Here is a 10,504-nt window from a genome sequence, read left to right as displayed (position 1 = left end):
CTTTTTAAAAAAAAAAAGAACCACATATGTTACAAAATAGTACAATGTATAGCAAATAGATAAATATAGTAAATAAAAAGAAGGCAGGTTGGACAGGATGCACTGACGTACCGCATGTGGTTCCCGGAGTGTACGGGCGCTCGCAAGCCGGCCAGTTACTTATGATCGTTTCTTATCCTTGCTTGTAAGTGTGATTCTTTTATCTACAAAATAAATTATTCATACGGTATTACACCATGGGAAGTCCCTTTTCTTTTATGTTTTGTTGATACGTTACCTGAGGGTCCCTTCCATATATCCGAGCAGTGTGCCGATCCTGGATCAGTGTTCTCTGTGTGTGTACCTCTGATTCTCCAAGGAAAGGCCCTTGCTGGGTTTATAGCCGCAAGCTTATCTTTGCTTGCCTCTGGTAAGCATGCATTTTTTCTGGTGATTCACACTGAATGGTGATGGAAGACTGACCCTTTTTGTTTTAAATCCAGCAATTGGCTGATTGTTTTGGACTTTCATGCTAAGTTTACCTTCACCAAATATCACTTTACTTTTGGTTCCTCTTTTCTTTTTTGTGAACGTCATACTCACAATTTTGTTCACTTTTCATTATATTTTTATTGATTTAATGATTTTTCATACATCATGTTCATCATTTAGCGCAGCTATTGTTTTCTTATTAGATCAATATAGTACTGTACATATAATTTATTGCATACAAAATGATAACATGATAATAACATAACATAATAACATATAAGTTCATATTATAGGCCTTGATAAAAAACACCAAACTCATTAACATGTGTCTCCATGATATATAGATAAAAATATTCTTGGTGTCAAGCTACTAGATGCCCCTCTTGATTACATTTCAAGAAATTTGTATTACTATTATATATGCTAAGCCTATTGGAGTGTACCAATTTAACCAAGAATATATTTATCTATATATCATGGATACACACGGTAAGGAGTTTGGTGTTTTTTATCAAGGCCTATAATATGAACTTGTATGTTATTATGTTATGTTATTATCAAGTTATTTTTTATGCAATAAATTACACTCATATAAAGTCCCACCCCCCTCCTTTTTCTTCATTAACAAATTAGTGATGGAATCGTGCACCCATATTTTATTACAATTTCTTGGTACTATCCATTGCTAGCACTAGTTCAGGTGTTTATTATTATTTACTCAAGTTATAATCCTATTTATTTTATTATTTTTCAATACAATACATATAGGGTATTCAGTTACACCCTTTCCTTGGAGATCTCTTGATCTGGCTTGCGGTGTGTTGGGTTGAGTGGTTTGGCTGTTTCTTAGTCCTGGGAGCTGCGATGCACTCCGGGGTTCTCCCCTTCCCTTCTCTCCCTTTGGTGATGCGGGGGTTTGGACATAGCATAGACACCACACCCCCAGCGTTGTACGTGTTGCATCATTAACTGTTGGCGTGAGTGTGCCGGCGTTGGCGTCCTACACATGGGGCTTGGCGCCAGCTGGAGAGAGGTGTTGCACTGCTCGGATGTGGGCGCCCTTCCTCCCATTGATCGCCAGCGTGGCATTGGTGGCTTACCCTTGGCTGCTTTGGAGTACTATACTCCTCTCAGCTCAACTAGTTAGTTCCTACGGTCTATGCCCCTATGGACACCCTGCACCAACTGGACCTTCCTGTTCATATAGGTATATAAATTGTGGTAGCTTCTCTCCTTCTTTCTTCCCTATTTTTCCTCAGTTTTTTCCCCCATGCCTGTGCTCTTGGTTCGATTGTAACCACTATTTACCCCCTCTGGCGGGATACATTACACTGTTTTTTACCATTTCATCACACTGGTTTACTTTTTGGCACGGCCCCTCTATTTACCTTCTTGGTAACTGCACTATTACAATTCCCCTGTAATATTAGTCACTCCAGTCCAACCCTATATATTATAATATATTATTATACACTATACAATTTACTATATTTATAGACAGATATGTTTGACACAATTCACATATGGGGGTTTATTTCCGGAGACTGCTGTGGTTCAGCTGTCTATCTCCACCATTGTTTTGCTACCTTAGCTCCCTGGGGCTGATGACCTCTCCGGACAGCCTCTGGCTCTCCATGCTTGCACCCAGAATCTTAGTTGGTCTGAAAGTATGATTGGTTGTATATTTTATTTATTATTATTTTTTATTTTTTCATCCTTTTTTTAGATGGACCTATTCTAACAATTTTCACACTATAGTAACTTTTAATATCCTTATAGACTCCTCTGTCCTACCCCGGCTCCCGATGAGTGGCTCTAGCCACGTAACGCATCAAGCTAGTAGATGCCCCTCTTGATTACATATCAAGATTATTATCAATATTATATGTGCTTAGCCTATTGGAGTGTACCAATTTAACCAAGAATATTTTTATCTATATATCATGGAGAAACACTTTAATAAGTTTGGTGTTTTTTATCAAGGTTTATAATGTGAACTTATATGTTATTATGTTATATTATCATTTTGTGTGCAATAAATTAAGTGCACTATATTTATCTATTTGCTATACATTGTACTATTTTGTAACATGTGGTTCTTATTGATTATCTATTACCCACCAGACACACTCTGTCGTGGTATCTCCTTGATTGCACGATTCATATAAAGTCCCAAACTTCTCCTATATTTCCATATTACAGGGAAGGAGGCAATTGTTCTAGCCTGTTCAAAGCCTCAAAGGAAGTCCCAACCCCCTCCTTTTTCTATCTCCAACTCCTGTTTTAAAAAGAAAAACCTTCAGGACTTAAGCTGGTGCCTATAATAGATAGTTTTGGAAGTTTTTCATCAGCTCTCAAAAAGATCATCTGAAACTGAATGCAACAATCTGCCAGCCAACATATTTTCTAATTTCTAGTTTGAATGGCCACACAGTCAAAACTGTGGTGTAAAACACTGTGGTAATACCACTCTAATATCGAAATGCATTTATTTTTTAAATTTTTTTAACACCTCAATTTTGGCTTCTTGAAACTCGGAAAAAAATACATTTCAGGCATTAGATGTATGAATGTCAAGGGTTGTTTTACCAATCCTAGCAGCAGCGTATGTTTAAAAACACAAAGGAAGAAGAAATAAACCACAAAGCCAAAAGTGGTAAGTAAATGCATTGTTTTAATTGTAAAACATGAAATTAATGTAATTCATAGTTTTCACTCCTTTAAAATGTCAATCTGTTATTAATTTTCTATGGCCCAACTTAAGCCAATAAATTATATAATTTGTCTTCTCTTTCATAGCAAAGTAAACCACTGAAGAAAACAACATAAATGGGGTATGTGTGTTTCCTAACTCTCCGTCCACTTAAAAAAAAAAGAAAAAAAAAAAGAAAAAAAAACTTGGCAGAAATAAAAGAAATGAGAATTTAGCAGTACTACAAACACTGATACCTCCGCTGTTGCAACCAACAGAAGGGGCCATTTGCCTTGAAAAATGAATAAATGTAGCTGTTTTAGGAGTGAACGCATTAAATATCACATCTGACATCTCCTATACTCATTCATAAAATCTAAGAGGAAAAGAAACAGAGGGGGCTTTATTTTACTACCCCTCAATGTTCTTTTCTCTCTCTCTAGTTACAAAAGAGAGCATAGAGTTTGGCTATAAGGAACACAGCTCTATTGTAATGCCACAGCGTTCCTCCATACAGCAAGGTGAGTTGGCTGCACCTGAAGAGCTAAACAGGCAAAGGTATTTATTTGCACAAGCATTGAAGATCTGGCATTGCACAGCAATGTATTTCCCTTAAACAAGAAAATAGAGGGTACCACAAAGGTGCTGAAATAACACTGCCTTAACTATAAATTACCAAATTTAAAATTCACTCCCTAACAACTGCCCTGCTTTTCTTGAATTCACTTAACTGTATATGCATATGGTAACTGTTCGAACCTTTAAAGATCTCCTATGTGCATACCCTCTCGCATGGCCACTCTAAAGGCTGATTCAAGGAAATTACTAGAGATTTCACTCTTCTGGAAAATGACAACTAAGTTTTTACACAGCACAAGTTTCTACATGTCATCTTCCCTGCCGTCGTCGTCATCCAGATCATCTTCATCTGCTGCATCCCCAGACTCTAAGTCATCTTCATCTTCAACCTGGTTAGAAGACATAAAATATATTAGTACTCACTGTCAACCTAATTGGATGAACACAGCCTGTCCTATATGTAACATGAAAAGAAGAAAACAGCTGAAATTCTTGCATTCTACAGTAAAGCAAACATAAAGCTTACTGTGATACAGTCCATCCGGGAAAGTTTTCACAACGCTTCACTTTTTCCACATTGTCATGTTACAGCCTTATTCCAAAATGGATAAAATTCATTATTTTCCTCAAAATTCTACAAACAATACCCCATATAACGACAACGTGAAAGAAGTTTGTATGAAAAATTAGCAAATTTATTTAACCACTTCCGGACCGGCTCACGCCGATATATGTCGGCACTTTGAAGAGCGATATCGTTGTTATGGCAGCAGCTAGCTACCATAACCCCGGTATCCTCTTCTTCAGAGAGTGGTCCGGTTTCAGACAAAAGTGGTCTCTGCAGCAGATTCGCCGCAAGATCACTTTTATCGGCGCAGGAGAGGGCCCCCATCGCTTACCAGAGCCATCGGTAGTGGCAGAGGCGATCGGGTCCTCTCCCTGGCTTGGTATGGAGTCGAGTGAGGGGAAGATGGCCCTCACCCGTCTCCATACCATTGCAGGACAGAAGTGACATAAAAACGTCACTTCCGCCCATAGCTCTTAAAGCAACATTTTTTTTTTAAATGACATTTCATTTTTAAAAATTTTTTTATTGCATTTTAGCGTAAATATGAGATCTGAGGTCTTTTTGACCCCAGATCTCATATTTAAGAGGTCCTGTCATGCTTTTATTCTATTAAAAGGGATGTTTACATTCCTTGTAATAGGAATAAAAGTGCTATTTTTTTTAAAGAATAGTGTACAAATAATAAAAAGGTAAAAATAAATAATAAAAAAAAAATGTTTTAAAGGCCCCCCCATCCCGCCGAGCTTGCGTACCGATCAATGACTCTGTTCATTCATAACTGAGGCATAGTAAACTGTGTTATTTATCTCAAAGGTGAAACATTAGAGGTCAGTTTAGACCCCTGATATGTCACCAAAGCCACCCAACGTGGCTGCTAAAAAATTGTAATAAAAAATACAATTGTAAAATAAATAACTAAAATAAAAATTGTAAAAAAGAAAATAACAAAAACAAAAAACTATTGACGCCACTGGCGGAACTACCAGGTTCGCAAAGAACGCACCCGTGACCGGGTCCTAGCGTTCTGCCGCAGTGGAGGGGGGGCACTTTATGGTTTATTGCACTGGGGCCCTGAAAGTTCTAATTACATCTCTGATGAGATTGTGGAGTTATGAAGGGAAGCTGGGAAAACGAATCTGCCTCCTCGAAGGAGGCGATCATCAAACATAGGAATCTTAGCAACAGTGGAGAGTCACAAAGATCCTGGACTGGAGAGCTTGATTCTCGGATTGGAGAGTCTGAAGTTTCTAGTGTGGAAGAAACATTTTGGTCTGAGCTGTGTCCAGGACTAAACCCATATATATGCATCGATTAGTTCAGTTCGAGGAACAATTTCTTAAAGTTTAAGATCCATCGAACCGTTGCAATGTCTGGAAGTCAAAGACACACTGTCCAACAGAGTTTGCACCAACTGTAACCTCAACAGGAGGTTGTTTAAGTATCCTACAATGTGGATGTCAAGAGGGCACAACAGGTCTTATATTGGTGGACAGTACCTTGGTGAGAAATGCTGATGGGCTGGAAAGACTAGGATAAGCATGTGTCCTTGATGACCATAGATGCCAGAAAGCCTCCCAATTGCCAGACCTTGTGTTCTGGCTCAGGGGTTCTGATACGGAGGGCGCAGGAGCGGTAACACAAAGGGGATGTTTCTTAACAGTTACAGAGGAAGAAGATCCTCTGGATGAACTGTGGTTAATGGGTTCTGTATATGTAGTTTTTCAATTTATTTACTGTTCTATTGGTTGAACTAGATGGACTTGTGTCATTTTTCAACCTATGTAACTATGATCCTTGGGATTCTTACACTGAGGAAAATGGGTGTTCTTGTCACCAGTAGCATACTTCTGAAGGGAAGTTGTCCCTCAAAGGCGATGTGTCAAACGCTTCCTAAATGCAGGTTCCACAAAATAGCCCTTTACCAAAGCGCCCTATGCATGTGTACTGACACAAGACCTACGCAAGGCATACGCTGGCAAACCTCCAGTTGTTACAAGTGAAATTTAAAGCTTCAGTCATTTGTTCTATGCGTTCTGTAATCAAGGGATCAACCACAACAGTTGCGAGATCTATATTGTTGGGGGATTTTGATCAGTTAGCAATGGTTTGGGAAAGTTTTATCACAGCCAGGATGAGGTAAAGGAATGGGCTCACCAAGGAGAACAGGATTCTAGAGAGGGCTTCTAACTACTTATTGGTCAGGTTCTTAAAGACAGGTGCATCCTTCACCGGTATGGTAGTCGCTCTTTAAGGCGGGTCACTGCTGGATCCACAGTCGGAATTAGTGACAGCCTGTCCATTAAGGGCACATGGGCGCATAGCATAGCATAGCATGAATCTATCTACGGCCGCCTTGGCCACCCCCTATTCATGCGTCCGGTCCCTTTCAGGATGCCGGGCGCCTAAATTACAGTGGCAGGGTGTTTTTTTTAAGCACCTGATTAGAGCCATAGGCTCTAATAAGCTTCAAAATAGGGTGGACTCGGAGGGCAGAGCTTTGCGTTCGGAGCCCACCCAGGTGTGTTAGAAAAGCAAATGAATATTCGCTTTTATAACACTGAATTGCCTCTCCGCCAATCAGGAAGCACGGGTCTGTTACCAGTTTCCCTGATCGGCTGAAAGGTCAGGCGATCCTATTGGATGCCTAGGTGGAGGGGAGGAGAGGAGACACACAGCGGACGCTGCTGTGATCTCAGAAGAGAAGAGGACACAGGAGACGCTGCCTGATGCCCGCCGCAGCCTGATCCCCTGCCAGATGCGCCTGCCGATCCCTCTGATGGGGTAAGTGGCAGTGGACCAGCAGACAGCGTGGGGGGGGGGGGGGGGGGGGGGGGGAGTGGTGTTTGAGGTGCCGTGTGTGTGTGTGGTGTATGGGGTGGTTGCTTGATGCCGCCGCCCCCCCCCCCCCCCCCCCCCCCCCAACAAACAAAACAAAAAAAAAAAATAGAAAACACCAGCCGCCACTGGTCAGAATATACAACTTTATGTGAGGTTCAAGGTGCAGGAAACACAGAAAAACATAACACAAGCTGTACAAAGAGAGGTGCCGGATGGAGAGCCTCACAACTTGGACCCTTGGGGAGGGCTGACTGGGTACAAACTGCATATTGTTTATGTAAGTGCTTAGAATATAGCTTTTGTACATCTTTATAGTATTATGTTTTTCTGTGATATACATGTACAAATTAAACAAAAAAGTTGTGGTTACAGTATTGTGGATTTATACTATACAGATACCAAAGTCATTGTAGGCGGGAAGCAGGAAAGGGCTGAAGTTTCACATGGCTTTTTGCAAGCAGAGAATCCACTGCCCCCACTGTGGAACATGCGTGACACTTCTACCAAACGATGTGGTCAGCACTCAGTCCCTCTTCTGTGATGGAAGATGGCAGGAAATGGGAAGCTATCAATCTATGTAACTGAGATAGCTCTCAGCATTCGGCCTGACTAACCTACAGCGAACAGCTCTGAAACTAGAAAGTGCCTGTGGCTAACTTACCAAAAAAAAGTGCCTGGAACCCAGTGCATAAAGGTAATTTCCAGCAATCCTTGCAACGTTCAATTCAGCTGGGTCAAGGTGCGGCAATCCAAAAGCCAGGTTTAGGACAGGCATGTCAGATGGCTGCGATCGAATGTCATTGACTAATTATGGGCGTGTGTCAGAATAAGGGGAACTGATGTCACCAGCATCTCTGCTCCTCTGTTCAGGTGTGCAGCAGGGTGGTTATTGACGTGGTCCGTAGTTGTTTGGACTGAAAAAAGTTTGACTTTGACGTTTGGATAGACGTGAGTTCAGAGGACACCCAAACTCACCTGTACACAACACCCACAGCTGCCAATAATACATACAAGTGGCAGAAAAAATAAGGTATGTTTGTACCTGTTCTCCAAGTTCTTTGAGCTTATTCTTTAAAGAAAGGATTTTTTGATCTTGATCAGCCAAGAGGATCAGAAGATCATCCTGTTCCTTCTTAGACTCAGAGACCTCCTGTGTCAGTTTAAGTTTTTCATCTTGTAAAATGGCTGCTGTGCTGCGAACAGAGTCTAGCTCCTGTTTTAAAGAGGCTCTCTCTTCAGATACAGATTTCAGTTCTTCCTAAAAATGTATAGCAACAAAAAAACATTAAGAACATGCTGCATTATTTCTGCTTTAATTGGAAATTATGTTATAGGTTTCTAGTGTAAACTAAACTGTGGACACAATTGCTTCTATGCAGGGGTAAGCCTTGGGAAACCTTTCTAATCAAACTGACATACAATGTAGAAGCCATCACTAATGGTTTACAATTTATATATAATGACACAAGATATTATAAAGAGTTTGCACCTGTTAGCCTAGTCCAGTGATGGCAAACCTTGGCACCATAGATGTTTTGGAACTACATTTCCCATGATGCCCATGCACTCTGCAGTATAGATGAGCATCATGGGAAATGTAGTTCCAAAACATCTGGGGTGCCAAGGTTCACCATCACTGGCCTAGTCTCTTAAAGATCCTTTAAGACTGTCTTTCAAGTTTCTAGAAGACTATTTAATCAGTGAACTGTATATGGCTACATCTGGAATAACATATCTAATTTATGGATATCCAATAATCCTAGCCTAATTTTAATATCAATTGTTACTGGAAGGCAGGTTATCAAAACCAACTTCAATGCACCTTGTGTAATAATACCAACCTTTGTGCTGTTAAGCTCCCTTAATAAACTTGCCACTTTCTCCTCAAGTTCAATATTTTTAGCTTGAGGTGCATGATCACCAGGTGCTGCTGCAGTAGCCTGTGAAGAAAAAAAAATGTGAGGCCTGTAAACAAAATAGGAACTATGGGCAACCATCAAGGCCAATTTCTTGAGATTATCAAGACATAAGAGGGTGGGTGGATAGCTAGGGATTTATTTTTCCTTCAGCTCTGACTAACTAGCTTCTGAATTTATAATGGCAAAAAAAGAAATAAATAAAATATTGCGCTAGCTTGTGTACTGATGGACTATAGGAAAGAAACCGGAAATGCCAGTGGAGGGAAGCGAGCCATAAATAGTCAGAAGCGATTTAGACCTTGTCTCAGGGAAAGTTCATACATCATCAAAAAAGACAAAATAGCAGAGCACCGGGAGATGCTGGTATCAAATTCCACTTTATTTAAAAGAAAAACAGTATCCACTTATATAAATGATAAGGAATGTCCAGCCTGGTGGTAGAACATCAGCTCATGGTAATCACAGCAGTACCATTGGGGTGAAGGAAAGGATCCACACACCGGCACATTTTTTTTCTTTCAACCTTTTTTTTTTTTGTGTGTAACTAGAAGAACTTATAATATATAGCCTGACATACAGGCTTATTCAGTAAAGCAATTCAATGATCTACTGAAATGTGCAAAGTAACGCAAAGCAACACATAACAAAATAGGCCAGAAATCTGCATGACAGCCTGTACTTGTCAGTGAATAAGCAGATTTAGGGCACCAAGATGCAATAAGATCTAGTCTAGGTACATATAACCAACTTCATCCTCAAGATACCCATTGACATGAGACCCATTGGGTCTATGAAAGCCAATTTCACTTGTGGCCATGTTTTTGGCTAACAGCAAATGTTTTTCCCAAAATCAGTGCTAATGGTGTCTAGCTGTTTCTCTCTACTATACAAAATGCACATTTAGGCACGCATTATCACAGAACTATTATTAGGTAAAGGTGAAGTTAAAGTATGTTTTTTTTTTTTTTGCAGTTACATTGGTCCACCTTGGACCCATGTAAGCATGCATGTTCCATACCTGGCCGATTCTTGTGGAAGAGCCTGGGTCCAGTGCAGGGAGGTGATGTAATAGTCTTGGATCTCACCTTGTCGAATCCGAGACTGCTCAGCATTCATCGAGAAAAATGTAAGGTATTCTGTGAATGGTGCCTATGCCATGCAAACAAACCCCTGTGATTACCATGCAGCAGGGCAGCCCCTTAGCAATAGACACAGAAGCTAGTGGCGTTCACTGTAGTAGCAGTGCCTACTCTAGTAATTTCCAGCTTCCACTGGGATCAGCCAGGTATGCCACTTGCTTCAGTTCAAACTGGACCAATGTAACCATGCAAAAAACAAAAAATACCTTAACTTGTCTACACCGGATAACCACTTAATTTTTACAGCTAGCTTTAATGAAATGTCTAGCTGGTGAGAGGAGAAATAAATTGAAGGAAA

General features: G+C 40.4%; 1 protein-coding gene across 4 annotated transcripts in view; it reads right to left on the bottom strand.

The window, feature by feature from the left end:
• Positions 1–3,125: 3,125 nt before the first annotated feature.
• USO1 (USO1 vesicle transport factor) overlaps positions 3,126–10,504 on the bottom strand; it is a 162,227-nt gene continuing 154,848 nt past the window's right edge. For all 4 annotated transcript variants that reach the window (XM_073601032.1, XM_073601034.1, XM_073601033.1 and 1 more), the window contains 3 exons: positions 8,990–9,088; positions 8,191–8,406; positions 3,126–4,131 (listed from right to left, as the gene is read on the bottom strand). In XM_073601032.1, the coding sequence (XP_073457133.1) occupies positions 4,045–4,131; positions 8,191–8,406; positions 8,990–9,088 (402 nt within the window). In that variant the 3' untranslated portion in view covers positions 3,126–4,044. The remainder of the gene's footprint in view (positions 4,132–8,190; positions 8,407–8,989; positions 9,089–10,504) is intronic.

This window comes from Aquarana catesbeiana, linkage group LG01, assembly GCF_042186555.1.
Source record: "Aquarana catesbeiana isolate 2022-GZ linkage group LG01, ASM4218655v1, whole genome shotgun sequence".
NCBI classification, from domain to species: Eukaryota; Metazoa; Chordata; class Amphibia; order Anura; family Ranidae; genus Aquarana; species Aquarana catesbeiana.
The sequence above is the reverse complement of the archived record's forward strand: the minus strand, read 5'-3'. Positions and strand labels throughout refer to the sequence as shown.